The sequence below is a fragment of the Lissotriton vulgaris genome, chromosome 4_1, assembly GCF_964263255.1.
Source record: "Lissotriton vulgaris chromosome 4_1, aLisVul1.2, whole genome shotgun sequence".
NCBI lineage: Eukaryota > Metazoa > Chordata > Amphibia > Caudata > Salamandridae > Lissotriton > Lissotriton vulgaris.
In genome coordinates, this window is record NC_141691.1 from 311,343,645 (window position 1) to 311,370,521 (window position 26,877).

Sequence of the window (26,877 nt, forward strand, 5' to 3'; positions counted from 1 at the left end):
AAGAGTGCCAATTTGGCGATTTTGTATGTCTAATAGTGTTCTTTGGTTAGAAAGTGACTGAAAAATTGGATGAATAGATGGTGAGTGAGTGCAAGGATGATTGAATGAATGATTGACTAAGTGCATAATAGAATAATATCAGAATGGATGATTTAATAGATATATAGATTATTATATGAGTGCATATAGGGGTTGGATGAGTGATTGCATGCATGCACGAGGCCAAGCTGCTGGAGTCAGCTGTGTTCCTGTCGGTGGCCTTTATGTCTGCCACTGCTTGCTCACTCACTCATCCATCCATACACTCATTCATACATTGATCTGCACCTGTGCCAAGTTACTCACCCACCTATCGATTTTCCCAGTTAATCACACATTCATACATCCATGCACTCACTCATTCATCCATTTTCACATTCACCCATCCACACATTCATGTTGGACAAGCTGTTTAAGAATTAAAAAAAATATTGGCTTTGCCAGTGCTTGTGTAATTAAGAAAATATGTAAGGGCACGCTTATGTGTATTGGAAGTGTGGCACACATATAGGTAAACCGTACTGGTGCACAAAACTAGATTAATAGATGCAGAAGTCATATCTGATGCTGCCTCTAGGTGGCAAGAATACCTTTAGATTAGTAATCCCTGCTAAATCTTCTGACACCGAGTGTTCTGGTGCATTGGATGTTTTCTGTGTGTAGATCATTCCCTTTACCAGATTCCACTACGGTCTGCTGGAAGGGAGAGCGCGGACCTGGTGGCTGAGCTGGAAACATCTTTACCTCCAGGAGGGGTTTAGTGTTACCTAAGTTCTGTAGTAGGGGATCTCTGTGTATAGTTATAATCCTATGAATAGTCCCGCCCATGTGCGTGGACCCTTGAGCAATCGAAATAGTCTCTTAAGATGTTCTCTTCTGCAGTCCTGCATAGACACTTAAGAGAAAATCAAAGACAAATAATGCAGCCTGAAGTTAACAATGCTACACTGGCCAGTACTTCATCCTGAAGTGAAAAGGATAGCCAGAAATATAAAATTTTTACATTTTGGTAAGTTTCACACATAGAGAAACTCCCCTACACAAAACTCCTTTGTCATGATAAAGAGGAAGGATTGGACAGACAACCCCTATAGGCTGCCATTATGTGTTTGTAAATGGGTACCGTGCCTTTAAGGAACCCTCCAGAGACCCTCTGTATCCCATGATGCACAGCCAAAGGCAAGTTACTATCATTTTTTTTTCCGGCTCCTGCTAGCAGGACCCTGGAGCATTGAGCTCTAACTTTATTGGTATTTCTTCAAATATTTGAGCTTTTTTTGTAAGTTTAAGTGTTTCATTCGACGTATGGGGCCTTTCTCTTCCCTTTGCTGTCTTTTTTGGCCAGTTAGGCCACTGCCTTCTTGTCAAAATACCAGCTTTATTTAACAAGTGCCCTCAATGTGGCAGGAAGAAGGCCAACTCGGATACTCACAGGGTTTGCATACTCTGTCTTCCATCTTCTCATGTTCCTGACTCCTGTGTCATCTGCAAGTTATTCTCCAGGAGGGCCCTGCTTGACAGGGAGAAGATCCGTCTTCAAGGCCTGGAGCTAAGGCAAGAACAGGTTGCAGGTGGGGCCTCTGGGCATGGAGATTTTTTTCCCCTACCACAACTCATGTATCGGCCTGTGGGGGCTCCCCTGTCAGAAGAAGTCTCAAAAATGGCACCGGTCCCGATCGACGTCGATGGCTACGATGTCGCCGTCGAAACCAGGTATGACGACAATATGCTCCCCGTCGACCCAAGGCTCTGGGTCTAAACGATGTCGAAGATCTACGTCGAAGGAAAGGACGTCGAGACCTCTGACGAGTTCGACGACAACACAGTCGAGGTCGTCACATCATCGTCGTTGGTCTGGGTCCCAAAGGCATCGGTGCTCGCCGTCGAGGCGACACAGCCGTCGATGCGCAAATTGCCGTTGAAGAGGAGATCGCCGCTGTCGAGGAGAAAGTCGACGTCGAGAGGGGATTCAACGTCTAGAAAGTCGGCGTTGAGAAGGAAGTCGACGTCAAAACGCCGTCGGAGCTGGTCTTCAAGAAGCTTGTCACCATCTGTGGTCAACATCTCCACATCTGACAGCTCTAGGTCAAGGCGGCACCGACGTTCGCCGTCACGGGACACTGCCTCCAGAGCTCTCTCTTCGAGGCTTGCCCGCAAAAGGAGGAGGGTGATTCATACATCGGACTCTGAGTACTCATGGACCTATTCACCATCTAGTTCGCCAGTACCAGACCAGCCCGTGGCTCCTCGTATATTGCCTCTAAGACCTAGAATGCCTACGCCTCCTGCTTCTCCTCCTCCTCCACCTCCACCACCTCCACCTCCTCCTTCTCATCCTTGCTTGCCGATGCTTACGCCTCCACCCCCTCCGCAGCCTCAGCCTGTGCCGCAGGTCCCAGACGTGCCCAGAAGGCCAAGAGCTCGGTCCCGACCGAGATATCGCTCTCGCAGCCATCACAGATCCTCTACCAGGTCTCACCGTCGTCACGTTCCAGGTACACTAGGGACACGAAATCCTCAAGTGGTGGAAGGTCAGACTCTCCGCCTACGAGGGTGTCACCTATCGATGACGTTGCCACGCTCCAGGAGGTGCTTTTAAGGGGTGCAGTGAAGCTGGGTATCTCGTTGTCTATGCTTACCCCTACCACATCTGTGATTTTTGAGACGCTACAACGGAAACAACTTTCTCGTCCACTGCTTCCTTTAGTGCCTGGTTTGGAGGAACCAGCTATGGAACTGTTTCTGGCGCCTAAAGTTTCGGCTCCATTGAGACTTCAAAAGAAATACAGAACTCCGGACTCGGCCCCGGCATTCCTGCGGGTGGATCCTCCTCCGAATTCGGTCATCGTGGTGGCAGCGAAGGAGCAACAGTCGACGGCCCCTTCGTCTACTGTGCCACCAGACAAAGAAAGCCACAGACTTGATTCTGCAGGGAGAAAAGTCTGCAGCACTGTAGCCACTTCAATGAAAGCAGCAAGCTCGACTGCTCTCTTAGGCCGATATGACCGCTCCTTGTAGGAGTCTCTCCTACAGTTTGTTGAACTCCTCCCTAGGGACAAGCTTGAAGTCTTTTAGGAGTTTCTCAATGAGGGGATGATGGTTTCAAATCAGATCATCAGTGCGGCTGCGGACACCTCCCTCCTGGCAGCCCATGAGTATTGCCATGGAGTGACTCTTCGGCGTCACTCATGGTTGCGCCTTACCTCCCTTAAACCGAAGTCCCAGCTTAGGATTGAAACCTGCCCTTTTTGGGTTCTACTCTCTTTGGTGCCCATGCGGACGAGGAAATGGCTCGCATGAAGGTGGACGTTGAAGCACTCAAGGCTGTTGGCTTGGAGAAGCCTAAAGAACAGCGAAAGACTTTCCGCTCTTCTAAACAGCATTTCCAACGCGGGCAGGGTCATCAGGCTGGACAGCAGCAACGACAGCCGTTTCAGCGGCAGCCATTTCAGAGGTGTCAAAGGGGCAAAGCCAACCAACAGTCCACATCGGGGAATAAGGGCCCGGCTGGGTCTAAGCCCTGAAGAATTACTTACCCCTCATCTGTTACCCACTCCAGTGGGGGAAAGTATTCAGAACTACCTGGCAGAGTGGAGAAAAATAACTCAGGACAAGCGGGTGCTGAATATTGTTTGCAATGGACACAGGCTACGTTTCGTCAGCCCTCCTCCAGCTATTCCACCAGTTCGTTCACAATACCTGTTGCGCGAACTTCATGTGGAGGCCGATACCCTGTTAAGAAAAAGGGCGATGGAACTGGTTCCTCCTCCTCAAAGAGGAATAGGACTGTACTCAAGGTTCTTTCTTGTGCGCAAAAAAGACAAAAACGAGTTCAGGCCCATGCTGGATTTGCGGCAAACGAACAAATGGATCCGCAGAGAAAAGTTCTGCATACTGTCCCTGCACCAGATCTATCCTCAGTTGCATCAAGGGGACTGACTATGCGCCATAGATCTGCAAGACGCATACTTCCATGTACCCATTGCAAGGAAACATTGGAAATTCCCGTGGTTCCTTGTCGGCACGAATCATTACCAGTATACAGTAATGCCATTTGGACAGAAGTCTGCGCCCAGGACTTTTGTAAAGTGCATGGCGGTAGTTGCGGTGCACCTGAGGAAGAACAAGGTGTTCGTCTATCCATACCTGGACGACTGGTTGATCAAAGCATCCACGTTCCAGGAAGCGCAGTCCATTTCAACAGGACGGCTGTTCTGTTGAACCAGTTGGGTCTCCACATCAACATGTCAAAGTCTGTAACGACACCTGTTCAGTGTCTGCAGTACCTGGGAGCCTCCATCGATACACTCAAGGCAAGCGTGTGTCCTTCGGAGGAGCGACGCTTATGGATCTTTCGGAAAGCTCAGGCTCTGATATCTGTTTCTTCGGCATCAGTGAGGAAGGTGTCCTCTCTCCTGGGGTCGATGGCCTCGTGTATCTTTCTCACTTCCCACGCACACCTACATTTGAAGCCGCTGTAGGAATGTCTGGAGGATAATTGGGACCAGAAACGAGGGAGCTGGGAAGACAGGATCCAACTGTCGCAACATGCTGCCCAGTCCCTGAAGTGGTGGTGTTCACCTTACAATCCAGTCCTTGGAGTGGTGGTGTTCACCTTCCAATCTCCTCAAAGGGATTCCGTTCCACTCGGAGATGCTGACGCAGACCATTGTGACGGATGCGTCTCTCCAGGGCTTGGGAGTGCATTCAGACCATCTCCAGATACAAGACACGTGGTCCCAGACAAAGTCCACGTATCACATCAATTTTCTGGAACTCAGAGCTGTTCATCTAGGGCTGAAGGCCTTCCACCCATCCTTTCGGACCAGTTCCCTGCTTGTACAGACGGACAACACGACAACAATGTATTACCTCAACAAGCAGGGGGGCTCGAGATCTCGCACATTGTATCAGGAAGCGCAAGCGATTTGGTACTGGCTATTGGCCAGGGGACTGACGATAACGGTGACCCATCTGCCAGGTGTGCAGAATGCTCAGGCAGACGTGCTCAGCTGGCTCGTTCAATAAAATCACAAATGGGTCTTAAACGACGAGGTGTTAAGAGACATCTTCGCAAGATGGGGCACTCCAGACATCGACCTGTTTGCCACTGCTGAAAACAGCAAATGCAGAGACTTCGTGCCCAGGTTTTACCAACCAGGGATGCTGGGGAATGCACTGTGGATCAACTGGTCGAACAGCTTTCTCTACGCTTTTCCACCCATTCCCCTGATCCCGGCAGTGTTGATCAAGCTGTCCCAGTCCAGGGCCAAAATGATCCTCATTGCTCCGGAATGGCCTCGGCAGTGGTGGTTCACCGACCTCCTAAATCGCTCTCGGCTTCCATGTCGGCGGACCTTCTCACGAAGTTCGGAGGGCTGATGGTACTCCCCAATCTCTCGTCAATCAGTTTGGCAGCATGGCTCCTGAGCTGGTGCAGTATGGACATTTAAATCTTTCTCAGAACTGTATGGATATCTTAAAGGAAGCTAAGAGGCCATCAAGAACTTCCTACGCATACAAATAGAAGAGGTTTTGCATTTGGTGCGCTTCTAAAGATGCAGACCCTACATGCTTCAGGGACGATGTCATTGTACCGTATTTACTGCATTTGGCTCAATTTGGCCTTCATTTTCATGCCCTTCACAAACTTCCTTTTTCCAAATCCCAGTCATCAAAGATTTTCTGGAAGGTTTGAGGAAGGTGTTTCCTCCCATCAGGCGTCCTTCGCCTCCATGGGAGCTGAATGTGGGAGCTGAATGTGGTGCTGTCTAGACTAATGAAGGATCCTTTTGAACCTATTCATACGGCTTCTCTCCAGCATCTATCCTGGAAGGCAGCTTTCTTTGTAGCTATAACGTCGGCTCACAGGGTGAGATCCAGGCTCTCTGTTGCCAAGAGCCCTATACTGTGTTTCATGCTTCTAAAGGGGTCATGAGAACTCACCCTAAGTTCCTACCTAAAGTGGTGTCAGATTTCCATGTGAACCAAACGATCACTTTGCCCATGTTTTTTCAGCAGCCTTCCTCTCCAGCGGAGAGGTCCCTTCATTCTCTTGATGTGAGAAGGGTGTTGAAGTTTTACCTAGATAAAATTAAAGAGATTCGTAGATCGGATCAATTATTTGTTAATTATGGATCAATCAGGACAGGGCTTGCTACCTCTAAACCGTCCATCTCCAGGTGGATTGTGTCCTGTATACAACTGTGTTACCAGAAAGCTAACAAGACTCTTCAAGGCTCACTCAACCAGAGGAAAAGCTGCTACAGCGGATTTGCTGCGTAATGTTCCCATTGCAAACATCGGTAGGGCAGCCACTTGGGAATGCTGTCCATACCTTTACTAAGCATTACTGCCTGGACTCAGATGCCAGGGCAGATGCTCAGGTTGGGCAGGCTTCGCTGAGAAATTTGTTTGCACAGTAGTGTTTATTTTTGGTTTCTTCCACCGCTGGGTTTGGTTTGTTTGGGAAGGGCTTGCCATTCTATTCACATGATTAGGACTACACAGAGATCCCCTACTACAGAAGGAGTAGTTTCTTACCTGTTAGCTCCAGTTCTGTAGTAGGGGTATCTCTGTTATAGTCATAAGCAACCCGCCTTCCTCCCCGGCGGATGAAACAATAATATCCTGAATGCTATAGGCCTGGCTTTACACATCTTCCAAAAGAACTGAAAGTAACTTGCCTTCAGCTGTGCATCATTGGATACCGAGGGTCTCTGAAGGGTTTCTTAGACACATAATGGCAGCCTATGGGGCTTGTCTGTCCAACCCTACCTCTTGATCATGACAAAGGATTTTTGTGAAAGGGAGTTTCTCTATGTGTGAAACTTACCAAAATGTTAAATTTTGATATTTCTCGCTATCCTTTTCTCTTCAGGATGAAATACTGGCCAGTGTAGCCTTGTTAACTTCAGGTTGTATTATTTGTCTTTGATTTTCTCTTAAGTGTCTATGATGGACTGCAGAAGAGGACAACTTAAGAGACTATTTCGATTGCTCTGGGGTCCACACACATGGACGGGACTGTTCACATGATTATGACTATAACAGAGATACCCCTACTACAGAACTGGAGTTACAGGTAAGAAACTGCTCCTACTTGAACCTTGTATGTAACGTGTAACTTCAAATAAACTTGTTCTATATTGTACCTGAATATGGGAAGAAGAATTATTTCTACTAATGCATCCCAGAATCACCTCAAAAGTAACTGCCCATTCTTGTTAATGAAAATATCCGCATTGGAAGCAAAATGATGAATGAAAGTGCTCACATTTGCAGCTTAAATGTTAACACGTACATTGTTTGTTAAAAGGAAATTTGTAATTGTGTGTTTTATACTTTTAGGGAATCCAGTTTAAAATACTTTTTTTCTGTTTTTTAACAGGCCGGGGTTCAGAAAGGCCATGTTCACGTTTATCATCACAGCCACATACTTTTTCTCTTAGCTCTCTAGCAAATTCCCAAGAACTATCTTCCACCACTTCAAGGGTACCAAAGCGACAATCAAAGGTATTGGTCTGTTATTTAAGAATTGTTTCTACTACCGCACAATTTATCAATCTCCCATGCTGAAGAAGAGGGGTTGACATGGCCAAGATATTTGCGTGTCCCTGTGATGGACATAGATCATGAGACACAGACAGACATAGACACACATCCAGACACACATACACACTTAAATATAAACACTTAGGGCCCGATTCACAAAAGTAATCTGAAACAAAATCCTAACTTTACAAATTTCCGTATTCACAAAAGGCATTTAGGAGTAGTAAAGTTAGGATTCCTAAATTTACTACTACTAAACTGAGACAAAAATCCTAACTTTCCGACTTTCGGTATTCACAAAAGACATTTAGGAGTAGTAAAGTTAGGATTCCTAAATTTACTACTACTAAACTGAGACAAAATTCTTACTTTACAACTTTTCGGTATTCACAAAAGGAATTTATTAGTAGTAAAGTTGTTCCTAACTTAACTACTACTAAATGCCTTTTGTGAATACTGAAAGTCGTAAAGTTAGGATTTTTCTCAGTTTAGTAGTAATAAAGTTAGGAATCCTAAATTTACTACTACTAAATGCCTTTTGTGAATACCGAAAGTCGTAAAGTTAGAATTTTGTCTCAGATTACTTTTGTGAATCGGGGCTATGCAATATAAATGATTGACTGCAACACGAAGATCTTGAAAAACGTTGTTGCTGGGAAGCCTAGGCTTTGGGTTCAAAAATCAGGAGAGCTAACACCGATAAGAGCAGGTTATGCAGTGCTGAAAATAAATTACTCTATGTTGGAGAAGTCTGGACTTCTAAAAACTACTTTTGAATATGCTAATAGGCTTAGCTTTTGGGCGGTGCATGCACACAAAGATACATACTGTATGGGAAGATATTGAGCATGCACATAAATGTACAGATAAACAGACCTGCACAAAACTGTTTTCTGCATTGTAGGATCTTCATTGATAGTCTTAAACCTTGAATAATTCTGTGCTGCCGGCGCGGACCCCCAAACTCCTTCTTCAATACAGATTGAGAGTCCCGGAAAGAAATCTGCATAGTGTTGATCACTGAAAATTACTTTCCATACATTTACAGTGTAGACAGTCAGAGATGCATTTTCCTGGAGAATGCAGGCTAGAATTGCAGGAGGGATGTATTGAAAAAAATGTACACTACTTTGTCACAGTAAAACAACTGCGCCTGGTAGATACAGCATGAAAGGAAAAGACAGCCTGATAGGCTTCCACTAGTAAGTTCAAAACCTGACCTGTACTTTTAAGGACCCTAGAGAGACCCTGTCCCACAGTGCACTGCAGTTTGGGGCAGGGGCAGTGGCAGTTTGCCTGTTTGCCTGTTCTTTTTTTCCAGCTCCTTCAGTCGGGATCTCAGAACTCCTCAGGTGTTTTTTTCTCCCACCTAATTACTTTGGAAAAATCCTCTCTGCGTTTTTTGATGCCACTTTACTTTACATTTTATCATCTTTCTTTTCAAGTAAAACTTTTTTCAAGTTTTCTCAAGATAATTGTTTTCCAAAAAACCTGCTCTCTTCACAAAGTGCCCTGTCTGTGGCAGAAAGAAAGCTTCCTCTGAGGCCCACACGATTTGTGTGGTGTGTTTATCCCAACAGCACCTCACAAAGGAATGTGACATTTGCAGCAAAATGTTGAAAAGAACACCTAATGATAGTGTAGGTAACCGGCTATGTGGCTGGATGGAAGACTTGAATGCGGACTAAGAAAGGAAGAAAAGGAAAAGATTGAAGAGTTCTTCCTCACACCACTCTCCTGAAAAACGGGAAAAAACAGGTACAGATTTCCCACAAGACGAGATCTCACCTTCAGGAAGCAACTCAAGACCTGGCTGTTCGAGCAGTAGCGGACCCCCCAGCGCCTTGAGACAATCTGGGTGAGTAGCGCGCTATATAAATGCGATGATTGATTGATTGATTGAGTCTAAAAAGCTCCCCTCTCAACGCTGCACTGGCATCATTTGCATCACTGCCATGCGGCGTCGTCGTCAAGAGGCATGGTCCCCTTCTGCTCGCCTTCAAAGGAATGCTCAACTTCGACAGGGTTCCTACATTGTCACTGTTTGAAGTCCGGATCGGCAGCAGGACTGTCTTTAACACCGAACACAGCCATGGCACCACCGTCAAATTCTTTATCAGCCTTTATCACACCATTCGATGTCAAGATCTCACCGGTAGGTATCAAAATCACGTCACTCGACGTCGAGAGCATATCACTCAGCCGCGGAATTTTGACTTTCAACTTTGATGCTGAAGCGGCATTCCCACTCGGCATCAAAGAGACATATCTCTCCACGAGAGCTCCAGCAGGGGTCTCCAAATGTTTTGTTATACTAATAGCTACTTATGTTAAATAAAAATCGTCTCGAGATACTAATGCAAACTATCAGTGTTTAGATATTGACTACTTGAGACAAGATTCCATTAGTGACTGCTGCAGAATTGCTAGAAATTACCACCATAGCACATCAAGTAAAGTCGCCAGCAGTAATATCCAAAAAGGTTTATCATTTGTAGTTTTATTTTCTCTATATGTCATAGTAGTCATATATGCCATGCCCTTGGCCGATAAGAAAGAAAACCAGCAATAAGACTTGGCAACGCTTTGCATGAATTAACCTTTGAATATCAGTCTTAATTATATTTTTCTTCAAACAAAAGCTAATCTGTTCTGAAATAGACACATTATATTTTTAAATATATCTTATCAAATTTGGAAACATTTCCAAAATTATATCAAACAAAAGCTTTTCATTTGCAAGGTTGGGCTACACATAGGAGAGCAACTCACAGGAGAGCTACCAGTAGATCCCGAACTACACATTGGAGAAACTTGCTCTACAGGATCCTTTACAACCTCTAAACATATCTCAGTGTCACCAATTTGCAAATGGAAGGCTCCATCACTTGTCAAAACACCACTCCCGAGAACTCAGTCCTGCCGACGCTCATTATCTTCGTCAATGCTATCAGGGACAAGAGCTCCGGATACAACCTCAACATCATATACGCCGACCTCTCCACCCCACTCCCTGTCTGCGGCTTTACCGTTGATTCATCATCACGTTTCAAGATGCACTAGTCATAAGAGCATTTAACCTAATAGTCAAGTTGACACTCCACAGCCATCAGTGACTGTGATACTGGAAACTCTGCAACCTAGAGGCCTCAGTTACCTCTGCTTCCAGGCCATACCGATATAGTTTAAGAAAAATTACTTACTTCAGCCACAGTTATACATTAACACTGAGGCTGATGAAAAAATACAAAACTCCGCCACACGACCTAGACTTTCTCAAAACTGATCCTAAACCAGATCCTATAATTGTTACAGGACTGCGAAGAAGACATGCTTCTGCTCTGGAGACCTCGGCACCACCGGACTAAGAAAGCAAAAGGGTGGATGCCATTGGGAAGACTATGGGTGGCACAGCATTTACACATTTATGCAATGCCAATTCAGCAACATTATTGGGAAGATATCAACAAGAGATTTGGGAAGGTATGAAACCATTCATAGCTGACCTGCCAGATCACAGGCAACAAGACTATCTAAAGATGATTAAAGAGGGCTCCCTAATCTCAGACCAGTCCATCAGTGCCGCAGTGGACTCTGTGGAGCTTTTGCCACTGCTTTTTCACATGGTATTTCTCTACGGCGTACCTCTTGGTTAAGACTCTCATGTTTAAAACCAGACACTCAACTAAAGATTGTCAACTTGCCTTTTTCCAGATCCTCCCTCTTCAAACAACACACTGAGGAGGAAATGCTGCGAATGAACAATGAAGCCAAAACACTCAAAGCAGTGGGCTTAGAATGAAAAAATACATTTTCAAGCAGTTCAGGTCCAGGAACAAACCAGACTTGTACCACAGGTTTCAAACCCCTAGGTGGCTCTATCAATATCAACAACAGGAAATACCGGCTCAAAGGCCATTTCAGAGCAGATAACAGAGGAGCTGATCCTCACCACATATGCCATCGCAAACCAATGAAAACCATTCTCAGTCAAAACAATGAGGTTCACATACCCCGCCACAGTTTTCCACTCCAGTGGAGGGAGCAGTACAATTTTACCTGGAAGAGTGGAAGAATACAACAGACAAATGGGTCCTTAACATTATTCAGAATAACTATACACTCCGTTTCACAAGCATTCCACAACAAGTCATGCCAGCCCATTTACGTGACCTCAAACAAGAAACAGCTCTCCTACGGCAGAAATAGACAATAGAAAAAGTTCCTCTATTCAAATGAACAAAGGGGTTTACTTGAGATATGTTCTTGTTCGAAAGAAAAACAATTCAATCAATTCTGACCAATTCTGGACCTCTAATCCCTCAACGAAATTATTAAGAAAGAGAAATTCAGAATGCTATCAGTTCTCCAAATTTTCTTGCACTTAAGAAAAAACTATTGGCTCTGTGCAGTAGACCTCTAGGACGCGTACTTTCACATTCCCATACTGCTGCGTCACAGACCGTTTCTGAGGTTTGTAGTAGGTTTGCGCCACTATCAGTACACGGTACTGCCTTTTGCTCTAAAGTTAGCTCCCTTGACTTTCTCCAAGTGCATTACAGTGGTAGTGGCACAATTACGAAAACAAGGTATTTTCGTATATTCATACCTGGATGACTGGCTCATAAGTGCAGATCCTTCTAACAAAGCAAAACAAGACTATTGCACCACAACATCTCTTCTGGCAAAAAGGGTCTCTAGGTCAATGCAGAAAAGTCCATCTCAACACCAGTTCAGTGTCTCACCTTCTTGGGAGCGACTCTAGAGACTCGAAACAAAAGCATGTATCCTTTGGAGGAGAGAGTGTTATCAATTCAAATTAAATGTACTAAAATCTTGCAGCTGACCACACCAACGGTTCACAAGGTAACATCACTTCTAGGATCAATGGCATCTTGCATCACTATAGTCCCGAATGCACACCTATATATGAGACCTCACCAAATATGCCCAGAAGATCAATGGTCTCTCTCATGGTTGACCAACTTTCACAATCTTCTGGCGGGAGTACCTTTTCAGGAAATAACACCATCTCGGACTGTAATCCCTCACAGGGTGAGGCGCCCACATGAACAATCTGGCTATTCAAGGTCTATGGTCCTTAAAAGAAAAAACATATGTAAATCTGTTAGAAGTGAAAGCAGTTCTTCTGGCTCTCAAAGCTTTCCTTCCATCTCTACAATCAAAGGACCTTATAATTCAAACAGACAACACCACCACCATGTTTTACATCAACAAACAAGGTGGAACAATGTCCAGACAACTATCTTGCCAACCTCAAACATTATGGCATTGGACTTTAGCGATAGGGCTTTCCATCACAGCATTACACATCCCAGGAGTTCAAAACATGGAAGCAGATTTCCTTAGCCATTTCCGCAAGGAAAATCACAAATAGTTCCTCAACAATTAGGTTGTGGAATCCATCTTCAAGCAATATGGCACTCCAACATTAGATCTATTTGCCACCGCCCAAAACAAAAAATGCAGAGACCGCATCCAGGTATCTAGAACCAAAGTCTCTGGGCAATGCCCTTTTGATAGACTGGTTGATTACATCTGTGTACGCCTTTCCACCAATTCCGCTGATTCAGCGTGTGATTCAAAAACTACTGAGATCATACATCACGATGATCCCCATAGCTCCCGATTGGTCGAGAAAGTGGTGGTACACAGATCTCATCCACTTGTCCGTAGCCCATCACAAGCATTTCCAGCTCAGACCAGACCTTCTCTCCAAACTTCAGGACAAAACTCTTCTCCCCACGATACAATCGTTCAATTTGGCAGCATGGTTTCTGATGTCACCCAGTATGGACATTTAAATCTTCCAGAAGATTATTTCGAAATGAATGCTTCAGTGGCAGACTTATGGCTCTGCACCTCGCGCCAGTTTCATCAGTAAGTAGTCCTGTGCGCTGATACCCCAGCACCAGCCGTTGCATGGCGCCTCTGTGATCTAGATCCTGAAAGAGGTAGCTACAAGTGGGAGTGCACTAGGCAATGAAGTCCAAGACACTTGAGTCTTAGCTAACTGCTCATGAACAGGGCTCCCAGTCCCAACGGAATCCTTCCAAACCTCTAATTACAAGCATTCCAGAACTATGTTGGTGACATCAAAATTCAATATCCTGATGATTCTGTGCAGGGTTCAAGCTAAGATGCCAGGGTAACACAACAAATACCATACATGACACCCCTATCAATGATCCCTTTGTCAGTGAAACGAATGAATGAATGAATGAAATTGGGTCTGTAAAGCGCAATTCTACCCTGAGGCCATGTAGTGCTAGGACCGGGCGGGCAGAGAACCGAGCCAGTTAATGAGTGTTAGTAAAAGAAAAGTTTTCAGGAGTCTGTGGAAGATCTCTAGATTGGGTTCACTGCGCAGAGTGGGGTGCAAGGAGTTCCAGAAAATGGAGGCATTCCAGGAAAAGGAAAGTCCACCCCATCTGGATCTCCGTGCTTTCCTCGTGGTAGCGAGGAAGGCCGTGCTAGAACGCAGACTTTTAGAGGGTTGATAAGGGGTAACAAAGGAGTGAATAATGGCAGGTCCTGTTTTCCAAATGGCTCTTTGAGCTAGGCACATGGCCTTGAATCGTATTCTGAAATGAATTGGCAGCCAGTGGAGTTTCTTCAATGCGAACGACGCTGAATGTCTCCGAGGAAGCTCCAGGAGTAAGCGGGCCGCACAGTTCTGGGTCACATGCAGTTTTTTATGGTGGCCAATGACGCACCCGGCTACAAAGCATTCCCGTAGTCTAAGAGGGACAGAATGAGAGCTTGCACCATGATCCTTCGGGCCTGCCGAAGCAGGTAGTGGTGCCATCAGTGACTGGAACTTTGCCATCTGTAGTGCTTTCCCCAGAGCCTTTGGCCTCTAGCCTTTCTTTAAAGCACAACATCTCAACAATAACACCAGTTTTCCCTCCAGATATACCAGAGGAGATTGCATCTGGCCTGGGGGCAGCAGATATCCGCAAACAAGACAGTGACACTGAGGACTCCATTGTAAGCTCAACGACCTCTCATGTTGTTGAGCAGAACAATCAAGTTACTGATTCTCTTGACCTGGACTTCCACTTTAACCCTAGTGATTCTGAGGATGGACAAATGTATTAACATCCATTAGATCATAGTCATCCTATCTATCCACAGCCACCCATGCTTCATGTACCAATGGACTTTCCTGTGTCTTTGAAGCACATAAGGAAGAATGTTTGTGATCAACTGTTAGACCTGGCATCATTGGCTTGAGTCTCCCTTCCATTTTGACGGATTTCCTCCTCTGTTTTTGCTGGTTTTATGCTTTGGGCACTGTGCCGCTGCTATTCAGTGCCACAGTGCAAGTGCTCCCTATGTTAAATTGATGTACTAATTGGTGATTCCATCATTGGGTTATTTGATTTACCTGTCAGCCCCTAGTACAGTGCACCATGTGTGCCCAGGGCTTGTGAATCAAATGCTGCTGGTGGGCTTCCAGCACTGGTTGTGCCACCCACCGAAGCAGCTTGTAAAGTGTGTCTCTGGCCTGCCATTGCAAGGCCTATGTGCAGTCTAGCACTGCCATGCCGACTTGGCCAAGTGCACCAACTTGCTAGTCCCTAAACCTTCCCTTTGCTTCATCTTAGACACCCCTGTGGTAGGCCCAGGGGCAGAGTGCATTGTAAGTATAAGGTAGGACATGCTCTGGTGAGTGTAGCATGTCTTAATATTGAATTACAGCCATTTTCGTGTTTCACGTTTGCAAGGCTATCTGTTCCCCATAGGCTAGAATGGACAGATAGATTATTACATTCTTATAATCCTAACTGACTCAGGGAACATGGTAGAAATTCGAAATTAGTATGCCTGAACTCAGAATAATAAAATACATCTTTTAGTAAAGTTGGTTTTAATATTCTGTGTTTGAAAATATCACTTTTAGAAAGTAGGTATTTTCTTGCCTAACTCTCCAGGCCTCTGCCTCTGCTAGGTTGTGTATTTCTTGTCTGGGTTTGTTAGTGACAGCGCTGGGGGATTCCAGGAGACAGGCTGGGGCAGCCCAGTGGTGAATGGAGAGATCTGCATCAGATGGGAGGGAGGAGTGGCACCTGGGACCTGAATAGTTCTGGGCCTTCCCTCTACAATGCTGGCTCCACCTCCTGTGGGGTGACTGAAGGCTCTGCCCTGCACAGTGAAAGGAAGAAGTGAGTCATGTAAACAGAGTGCTCAGGAACTGGTTTGGACTAGGCAGACGCCTCTCTGCCTTCAGAGAACAAAGGATTTTGGGGCATCAATATTGGGACCCTGATCCCAAGAAATTAGATAACTTCTGGAACAAGACACCTTTTGCCAAGGAGAAGAACCAAGGAAGCTGCAGAAGTTTGCCTCTCTGCCAGTGTGCTGTTTGCTGAGTTGCCCTGCAGTGGATGCATCATTGCCAAGGAAAGGAGAAGGAACTTTTTAAGGACTTTCATCATTTACAGAATATTCTCCAAGGGCTTGAACTGTGCTTGCCTCCTGCTGAAGTCTCAGGGACAAAAGACTTCATCTCCAGCTCCACTCTGAATTTCCTTGTTGGGAATTCTCAACTCCAGACATTTGCATGTCGCTGGGAGCTGGAAGCGCGACGCATCAAGAAGAAGCGTGTCTTCATCTAAGCTGCCTGCTGTCGTATCACCGGAGGAGCGTGACGCCATCGTGAGAGTCGCCATCGCATCACCGAAGAAGCGTGTCGCAGGGCCTGTCGCAGCTCCAAAGTACAGAGTCATCGCAAGGCTGCCAGGGCGTCTACGCATAGTCATCGCATCGTGGCATCAAGGGCACCATTTTCTCGCATCGCAACCAGTTCATCGCATTGCATCAAGGCGCCATCTTGCACACCTCAACGAGCCCGCAGGCCGAGAATCTACTCATCTCCTCCGCACCGGTAAGGATAACGACGCATCCCTCTACTCTGCGCAAGCATTGAGGCCTGATGCATCATCTCCCCCGGATCACGAAACCGACGCATCTCCCGTTTTGCGAGCCTTTTGTTTACTTTTCGTTACGCATCCAGGTACTTTGTTGAGAACTTTGTCGCATTCATCATGAACTTGAACTAAACAACTTTAATCATCTTTTAAGTAATCTTAAGTGTAGTATTGTCGATTTTTGTCGTTTGTGGTCTTGTGTTTAAGTCTAAAGAATACTTATTTTTTTATAAAACCTGTGTTGTGTTCATCTATAGTGTGTTCACTGTATTACTGTGTATATTCACAAATGCTTAACACACTGCCTCTGAGATAAGCCTGTCTGCTCGTTCCAAGCTACCAAGGGGGTGAGCAGAGGTTATTAAGGAGTGTAATCCCCTTATCCTGACTTAGAAGTAAGGGCCCCTATTTGGACAAATGTGAATACCATTGCCAACTAGAGACCCCCAGATCTAACATTGGTGGTCAGCGGTGAGGATTTGGACTTTGCATTTGTGTTTCCTATACATCTATTGGTGTACACTACTAGTGAGTGCAGACCAAACGCAACCACATACTTTTTTTAGACTCTTTTTCCTTGCACTGTTAGTTTTTCCTGAAAACTCCCAATGTTTACAACCATGAGTAAACCAGCATCTTTTGCATCTATGGATCTTGAATTTGAGGAAGAGAGGTTGGATACCTACACTGTGAAACAGCTTAAACATCTGTGCAGGAAATTAAAAGTTGCTACACCCGGCATTTCTAAAAAGTATGACTACCAGAAGGCGCTGAGGGCCTGGGTAGAGGCAAGAAATGCCCATGATCTTGTGGTGGAGCCAGTTGTGGATGCAGAAGTGCCCATTGAGAGGCCAGTGTTTCCAGCTAGGGGAGGGGTACTCTCTCCACCTGGCTGCAGTATCTCTTCCAAATACCTGTCCCCCAGAGAGTTGGAAGACAGGGAGAGAAATAGGGCACTGAAGCTGGAGTTGGCTAAGCTTAAGATGAAGAGTCAGAGGGAAATAGAGAATAACAGGATGTCTTTAGAAAGAGAGAGAATGTGAATGGAACATGAGAGGATGTTGAGGGAGTTAAAAATCAATGCCAAGGGCTTAGAAATCAATTCCTCTGGTGGCAGCACACCATATGTGCCTTCAGAAGGCAGGGTACATATTCCCAAGGATGTCATCAAAGATTTCCACAAAAGTGAAGATATTAGGCAGTGGTTTGCAGCCTATGAGATAGAAATATTGGATCACTGGGTCCCTGAGAAGGATTGGGGAGCGGGGTTGTGGGGCCGCTTTTTAACTGAAGGTAGGGATACTTTGTTAGGCTTGCCCAGTGATCATAGGCTGTCTTATGCCCACATGAAAGAAGCACTGATGACAAGGTATGGGTTAACTCCAGAGCTCTATTGACAGAGGTTCAGGAATTGTAAGAAGTTGGAGGGAACCACTTGGAAAGAATGTGTGTCTTTCTTTTGCAGAGCAGAGCTATGGATTGTTGGGTGACTGGTTAGCAAATTGGATAATTTTCAAGCGCTCTATGATTTGATTGCTAGGGAGCACTTGTCTGCTAATTGTTTTCCAGAGCTAATCCAGCACCTTATTGATAGCAAGTTGACTAACCCTAGAACACTTGCTGAAGAGGCGGACCGCTGGGTCAGTACCAGGGTACACAAGGGTCCTGTGGGAGACTCCGCCAAAGGTGGGCAGGGTCCCCAGCAGAAGAGTGGGGGGGACAAGGGTAAACAGAGGGAGTTCCAGAAAGGGCCCCAAAGTAATTTCCAAGTAGACCAGGGTAAGGTTTCCCAGCCTCCCCCTGAGATGAAGTCGGGATCCCCGACAGGTAAATCTGTTCATAGGGGGCCTATTACCTGCTTTCAATGTTAGCAGGTGGGACACCATTGGTATGGTCCCCAGTGTCCCCAAAAGGGTCAGTATGTGCCACCCCGTGCACCATCCCGTTAAATGGCCAGTGTAGCCCTGAGTGGGAAGGAGATGGGTGCTCAAGGTGGGTGGGGTCCTGCAGAAATGTCCCTTGTCTCATTAGGAGACTTTGAGATGGTCCCTAGAACTCAGCTCCCTGATAACTCCAAGAAATACAGGATGTGGCTGACCATCAATGGCCAAAGAGTGGAGGCACTGAGAGACACAGGAGCCAGTGTGACAGCTATCAAGTGTCACTTGGTGTCTGAAGAGCAGGTAGTCCCCAATACATTCTTCGCAGTTGTTGCCGCTGACAACACAGAGAGCCATTGCAAAGTGGCTCAAGTTCCCTTTGAGTGGGGAGGGTAAGGTAAGGTAAAGTTTATTATGCATAGTTAATTAAAACCAGTGCAAAGCATGTTACAAAAAGATCATAAAATATCATACTTTAACACCGTTAAAAAAAAAAACCATACGATTAAAAGGTGCAGTGTGGCTGTCCATGCGTCTTTTTACAAAGATGGAACAGTAGACTCCCTTGCTTTCTTCTGTCCGTCTACTTGTTAGCTTGTATCTGTGTTGTTGATCCCCGGTTTTGGCGGTCTTGGAAATCTTTGCTCGACCATCGCGAGAAATTTGACATATCTGCAGTTCAATTTAGTATTTGAAGGATCCAGGCAGGCGAGCACCGCTTGCCTTCTGGTGCTGATCCCTTTTTGCTTAAACTGATCCTTAAGGAGCAGTTGGCATGCTTGTTGTAGTTCTTCACAAAGACAGGTGACATGGAGAATGTCACCCTTCTTTGAGTTGCAGAGCGGGCAGGCCTCATTGCCCTCTGTCCTGAGCCATGGTGGAAGATACTCTGTACTTGGCAGAATCCCTAAACTAAAATTTCAGGAAGCTCATTTTTGTGGCTTTTGGGAAACCCTGGCTAAAGTATTTTTGTGATGTCAAGGATTTGTACGAATCGAGGGTCATCCATGCATGAGATCTTTTGGAAAAAAGAGCCTTGTCCTCTAGTAAGGAAAGTAATTTGACATTTTTCCAAACTAGTTTTTTAAAAGTGTTATGCCCAAGTTGCATGTCCCAAAGCGCAGAGAGTTTAGTAACTTCCAGTGCTGCCTGCAAGTAAGTTCTTGCCTGAGAGGCGTCCCTGCCTTGTATGTCCTGCCATAGCAAAGAGTTTATTGTATCTGTAATGGCGGTTCTGAGTTTGTGGCAGCAAATGATGTATGCTCCGTGCCTGGCTAAATCTTGTTTTTGCAGGCCGAACTCCAATCTTATTTGAGCCGGGGAAGTGTGGAGTGGAAGCGAAAACATTGTTCTGTAAGCTTTAACCTGTATGTTGTCCAGGTTTTTTGAGTTTCTTCCCCGCAAGGCCTCGCTGCCATAGGTAATCGAGGGAAGTAGCTACGCCTGATTGACTTTCCGATAGGGGGTCAGGGTCGGTCCCATCAGTTGGGTAGCTACATTTTTCAATGTCACGGCTATCAGTGCTACTCTCCTTCTTGTTTCCTGCTTCTGCTGCACAAATGAGCCTTCTCTATCAAAAATGACTCCCAAGTATTTATACTCACAAGCTGACTCCATCTTTAAGCCACCAAAAGACCAGGTCTTCTGTTGTTTTTTATTGGTGTTGATTGACATTGTGCGAGTCTTGCTGAGGTTTATTTTTACGGAGTTTTCCGTTGCATAATTGTGCATTTCCATCAGAAGCTGCTGGAGACCAATATAGGTGTGGCTGAGTAATACAACGTCATCAGCGTACAGAAGGTTACTCAAAGTTTTCCCTCCCATCCTCGGGGAGTGGGAATTGCAGGTATCGAGTAGTCTTGGTAAATCCGCCATAAATCGATTGAATAATATTGGAGCAAGCACGCACCCTTGTTTGAGTCCTTTGGTGGTACGAACTTTTGAGGACAGATGGGTGCCGCTTCCTAGTTTCACCTGCACCCAGGTGTCAGTGTGAAGAAGCTTCAACATGTTTAGAGTCGGCTGCGGTATGCCCCATTGTGCCAGTTTCCCCCATAGTCTGCCTCTCTCGATGTTATCGAATGCAGCACTGAAGTCGATGTAGCACAAGTGTAGCGGATGTTTTTTGTTTTTTGCTGCGTCAATAATTAATGAAATGGCGGGGATATTAGTTGCTGTACCGGTCTTTTTCCGAAATCCAGTCTGGTTCAGTGGTATGATCAGATTTGACTCAGCCCAAAGTGCAATCTCCTCTAGAATGGTGCCCGCAAAGTATTTCGCCTCGTTGTCAAGGAGGGCTACTAAACGATAGTTGTTTGGGTCCATCTTGTCTCTTTTTTGTATATAGGGACAATCATCGACCCCCTCCAGGATTCTGGGATTCTATTTAGAAGCCTAACTTCCATGAATAGGGTTTGCATGATGTCCGCCCATTCTGTGTTTTTTGCTTTAAAAAGGGCTGGTGGGATACCGTTTGGTCCTGGAGCACCTTCTTTCCTGCCTTTGGTTATCTGCTTTTTGCTTTGAGTGGGGAGGGGGTCTCTGGTACTCTTCAAGTAGCTGTGAGGCCAGCCTTGCCTGTTGGTTGCCTGTTAGGCAATGATTTGGAAAGCTCCCCTTGGGTTAAGGTGGAGAAGAAGGCGCATTTAGAGATGTTGGGTCTGCCTGAGTGGGCATGTGTCACCACTCGGTCTATGGCAGCTAAAGGTATTCAAGAGACCCTGGAGCCTGAAAGTATGGCCCAGGGACCTGCCTTAAAGAGAAGAGGTAGGGGCGTGGGAAACCAGCCCCCATTGTTCTCACGGTCCAGGATGAGGCAGACCTTGAGGGGAATGCCAGGGAATCTACAGGCGAGCAAGTTTCTAAACTGGAGAACCTACCTGAGCTGGCCGATTAGAAGCAAGAAGGGGGTCCCTCCATGGAGGAATTTTGTGAAGAGCAGCAGAAGTGCCTTTCTATTGTGAGTTTGAGGCAACAGGCCACAAACCAGGCAGCAGGTGATCAGTCTGGATCACATTGGATCTACTAGGTGAATGGTCTCCTGTATAGCAAGCCTAAGGTTGCTGAGCCTGGGTCAGCCCATGTGCTGGTGGTAGCCCAGCGCTTCAGAGCCTTCCTACTGGGTTTGGCTCATGATGTTCCTCTAGCTGGTCATCTGGGGCAGAACAAGACCTTTGAAAGGCTTGTCTCCCACTTTTATTGGCCTCAGATGCGGAAGAATTCCGATACTCATTGTAGGACCTGTCAAACTTGCCAGGCAAGTGGGAACAGTGGAAGGAGGGACAAGGCCCCGCTCCAACCTTTCCCTGTAGTCAGAACCCCCTTTGAACGGGTGTGCATTTCAATTGTGGGGCCACTGGACCCCAAGACAGCCATAGGCAACAGGTTTATCCTGGTCTTGGTGGACCATGCTACCCGGTACCCGGAAGCTATTCCGCTTAGGACAGTGACGGCCCCCGTGGTGGGACGTGCACTGATGGGGATCTTCTCCCGTGTGGGGTTCCCCAGAGAGGTGGTGTCTGACCGAGGTACAAACATCATTTCTAATTATATGACGTCTCTGTGGAAGGAGTGTGGTGTTACCTACAAGTTCACCACTCCTTACCACCCCCAAGGTAATTGGCTGGTTGAAAGATTCACCCGAACACTCAAAGGCATGATCATAGGTCTTGAGGAACCAATGAGGCGTAAATGGGACGTCCTCTTGCCATGCCTTCTGTTTGCCTACCGTGAAGTGCCACAAAAGTCCCTAGGGTTCAGCCCCTTTAAGCTTTTGTAAGGTCACCCGGTAAGAGGACCTTTGAGTTTGGTCAAGGAAGGCTGGGAGCAATCTCCCAGGAAGCCTCCCAGGATGTATATAGTTACATGCTGGCCTTCAGGAACCAGACTCGGCATTTCAGAGATCTCGCTCAGGCAAATCTGGAAGCCAGCCAGTAGGAAATGAAGCGGTGGTACGATCAGAACGCCACTCTGATTGAGCTTCAACCTGGACAGAAAGTTTGGGTCATGGCCCCTGTGGAGCCTTGTGCGCTCCAGGACAGGTGGACCAGTCCATATGAGGTGGTGGAGTGCAAAAGTAATGTCACCTCTCTGGTGAACTTGCAGTCTCACAGGAACCCCTTGCAGGTCCTGCATGTCAACCGCCCAAAGCCCCACTTAGAAAGGTCCGAAGTGGGCATGCTCCTAGCGACAGATGATGGAATGGAGGAGACCGAGCCGCTTCCTGACCTCCTGTCTGCAACAGAGCAAGATGGGTCAGTGGATGGTGTCAGCCTCTCTGCCACACTGACCCCTGATCAGCAGCAAGATTGTGGCCAGCTGTTGGGGCAATTCTCTGATCTATTTTCATTGGGTCCTGGTGTCACAGAGTGGTGCGTCCATGATGTGGACACTGGAGACAGTCCTCCTGTGAAACACAAGGCTTACAGAATAACTGAAAAGGTTAGGGCTTATATTAAGGAGGAAATCTCCAAGATGTTTGCTTTAGGGGTCGTTGAGTGCTCAAACTGTCCTGGGCCAGCCCAGTGGTCTTAGTCCCAAAGGCTGCCACGCCGGGTGCCACACCTGAACTCCGGTTCTGTGTAGACTACAGAGGTCTCAATTCAGTAACCTGGACTGACGCACACCCCATGCCCAGAGCTGATGAGCTCATTGATCGGTTAGGGACTGCACGGTACCTAACACGTTTGATTTGACATCTGGGTACTGGCAGATTGTCTTGACTGATGGAGTTAAAGAGAGGTCAGCATTCTCCACACCAGATGGGCACTACCAATTCCGGGTTATGCCCTTTGGGATGAAGAATGCCCCTTCCCCTTCAGAAGTTGGTCAACCAGGTGTTGGCTGGACTTGAGAATTTCAGTGCCGCCTACCTGGATGACATTGCAGTGTTCAGCGCCAGTTGGGAAGAACATCTGCACCACCTCTGGGAAGTGTTGATGACACTGTGCAAGGCAGGCCTCACTATCAAGGCGGGTAAGTGCCAGATCGGGCAGGGTTCCGTGGTGTACTTGGGTCACCAGGTAGGAAGCGGCCAGGTGGCGCCCCTACAACCCAAGATTGATACCATCCTGGCATGGGAACCCCCAAAGACTCAGACACAGGTGGGAACCTTTTTAGGACTCACGGGGTACTACATGAGATTTGTCAAAGGGTATGGCAACATTGTTGCACCCTTGACTGAGCTGACTTCTAGGAATCAGCCCAAGAAAATGAACTGGACTGACACCTGTCAGAAGGCTTTTGATGCCCTGAAGACTGCCATGTGCACAGCACCCGTGCTTCAGGCTCCCAACTTCTCAAAAGAATTCACTGTACAGACAGACGCTTCAGAGCATGTTGTGAGGGCTGTTCTATCACAGATTAATGAAGATGGCCTAGACCAACCTGTAGCCTTCATCAGTAGAAGGTTACTTCCAGGGGAACAGAGGTGGAGTGCAATTGAGCGTGAGGCATTTGCTGTGGTCTGGGCACTGACGAAGTTGAGACCATACTTGTTTGGGACTCACTTGCCGGTTCAGACCGACCACAGGCCCCTCAGATGGCTAATGCAGATGAGGGGTGAGAACCCAAAGTTGTTGAGGTGGTCCATTTCCCTACAGGGTATGAGCTTTACGATGGAACAACGCCCTTGTACAGAACACGCCAACGCTGATGGTCTGTCCAGATTTTTCCGCCTTAGTGAAGAGAACTCCCAAGGAGGGGACACGTGTTAGACCTGGCATCATTGGCGTGAGTCTCCCTTCTATTTTGACGGATTTCCTCCTCTGTTTTGATATGTTTTTGCTGGTTTTATGCTTTGGGCACTGTGCCACTGCTATTCAGTGCCACAGTGCAAGTGCTCCCTATGTTAAATTGATGTACTAATTGGTGTTTCCATGATTGGGTTTTTTGATTTGCCTGTCAGCCCCTAGTACAGTGCACCATGTGTGCCCAGGGCTTATGAATCAAATGCTGCTGGTGGGCTTGCAGCACTGGTTGTGCCACCCACAAAAGCACCTTGTAAAGTGTGTCTCAGGCGTACCATTGCAAGGCCTATGTGCAGTCTAGCACTGCCATGTCGCCTTGGGTAAGTGCACCCACTTGCCAGTCCCTAAATCTTTCCTTTGCTTCATCTTAGACACCCCAATGATAGGCCCAAGGGCAGGGTGCATTTTAAGTATACGTTAGGACATGCTTGGGTGTGTGTAGCATGTCCTAATAGTGAATCACAGCTATTTTCGTTTTTCACTATTGCAAGGCTTCCTGTTCTCCATAGGCTAGAATGGGCAGTTAGATTATTACATTCTACATTCTTATAATCCTCACTGACTCATGGAACATGGTAGAAATTCGAATTTAGTATACCTGAACTCAGAATGATAAAATACATATTTTAGTAAAGTTGGTTTTAATATTCTGTGTTTGAAAATACCACTTTTAGAAAGTAGGTATTTTCTTGCCTGACTCTTCAGGCCTGCCTCTGCTAGGTTGTGTATTCCTTGTCCGGGTTTGTGAGTTATTATCAACTATTGTCCTCTGGGAGACATAAATCGTTGAAAATCAGTCACTTCCAGGGCTCGAAAAATCCGGAAAAAGGGTACTAGTCCTGCAGGACTAGTACCTTGAAAAATCTCCTCGATCTAACTGCAACCTACTTTACCTCTGTCTCTGAAAGCTCAGCAAATCTGACAAGATAACAAGATTTAAAGGCATCTTTATTGCTCATTCACTCTGTGAGCAATACAAATGCCTTTAAATATTGTTATCTTGTCACATGTTTTCACAGACAGAGGACAAAAGTTAGTTTGTTTTCAGGCGAGTAGGACCTAAAAACAGCATGCCCTCGTTAAATTTAGCTTGCAAATTCGAGCAGTCGAGTGTTTTTTTCGAGCCCTGACTTCATTCACTTTCATTCACCATACACAGTTGGGCATTTAATTCAATTCAATTCCCCGAGACCCAAGTATTGGCACAAGAACCCCAATTGTATGTAGAAATAGTTGCACAATTTATTATCACAAAGAATTCTCAAAAACATTCAGTAACAAATCTTCATTGTAAATCAAAACATTATCATTTCATAGCAATGCTAACATCCTAAAATCACATGTAAGTAATAAACTATTTCCACAAGAGTTTTAAACAGACAGTAAATTTTGTCATTGACTTCCACAATTTAATGTTAACCAAATATCTTAACCTGAGCACCTTAATGTCTATCCTTCACCTTAGAAGTACTAAATGTGACAAACAAAAATTTGTGGCTGTACTATGTGCGTCGACGCGTTTCGAAGGTTCAGTCTTTTAACGCCTTCTTTTTCAAGACTGTAGTGATTACTCCCGTTCATATACACTCTAAAAATACAAATGCATATAATTAAAATATAATTCAGATCCATTTTATTGTTCACAACATCTATAATGCTATTTGACCATGATACCATAATTGCCAACATTGTAAAAACAAAAATTCAACAATTTATGGGAAACATACTGTGCCAATACTTTAGTTACAAATGCCCATTGCTGAATCCACACTCTCTCTCTGTGCCCGCTCATTCACGCCTCTTTAAATTCATTCGTTCAACCTGGAATTTTAACTGGATGGGATCAACCCCTACCCACAACCTTCTTTGGTTTGTTTCAAAGGTTTCCATTTGGATTCTTCCATATATAATTCATTATCTGGATATAATCACACTTGCATTTTTAAACGCCTCCGTCGTGCCCTCACCAATATGCTCATGTAACCACTTCTGTAGCCTTATCGTTGTGTGCTCCTTTTTTAAAATTTAAGAATAACGATACACATAAAAATAACATCATTTTAGTCATCCTTCCCAGTACTTTTCTCGCTGCTATTGATAGTGTACGACTATTTTCCCTTACTTACTTGATGGCGCCATGTGTCTCACGTTTAAAAGATGAATCTTTTATCTCTGCTACAAATGTTAGTTTTCATACAGGGGAAATTCTCTCTGTATAGAATAAGAAATGGCATGTGTTAACTCTATGGCCATAACCCGCACCACTCATTAATGTGCTGCTTCTCTCATTGCCTACCTTCCGTGGTGGATCTTGATTTTTGGGCTTTTTGAGTATTTGCCTTATTTCTGAAAGGCAGTCATTTAAGGTGTCTGTTCTGCTCACTCTTCTCCCTAAGGGCGCTTTTTAGGTTGAAGGCCTAAAAGGCTGTGCTTGCGCAGTCTTAGGCCGGAGATTTAATGAGTCTGAGTAGCGCCGAAGGTCCCGCCTCCGTGCCCCATCTCTCCTTCATTGGCTGGCTTCCTAAACGGAGGCCAGCCATTGGAGGAGAGATGCGTCACTCCAAACAAGCTCCGTCCTTTTCGGATTTGGGGGCGTAATTTTTGATGTTCTTTAGACAGTGACGTTGTCCGTCACTCAGAACATCAAAACCACGCCCCCAATTCGGAAAAATTTCAGGAGCGCCGGCCGCCATTAAGCTGTTT

At 45.8% G+C, this 26,877-nt stretch overlaps 1 protein-coding gene across 4 annotated transcripts in view; it reads left to right on the forward strand.

Annotated features, from left to right (window-relative positions):
- ARHGEF6 (Rac/Cdc42 guanine nucleotide exchange factor 6) overlaps positions 1–26,877 on the forward strand; it is a 1,115,823-nt gene that overhangs the window by 350,723 nt on the left and 738,223 nt on the right. For all 4 annotated transcript variants that reach the window (XM_086918632.1, XM_086918633.1, XM_086918635.1 and 1 more), the window contains exon 4: positions 7,430–7,554. In XM_086918632.1, coding sequence (XP_086774758.1) covers positions 7,430–7,554 — 125 coding nt within the window. The remainder of the gene's footprint in view (positions 1–7,429; positions 7,555–26,877) is intronic.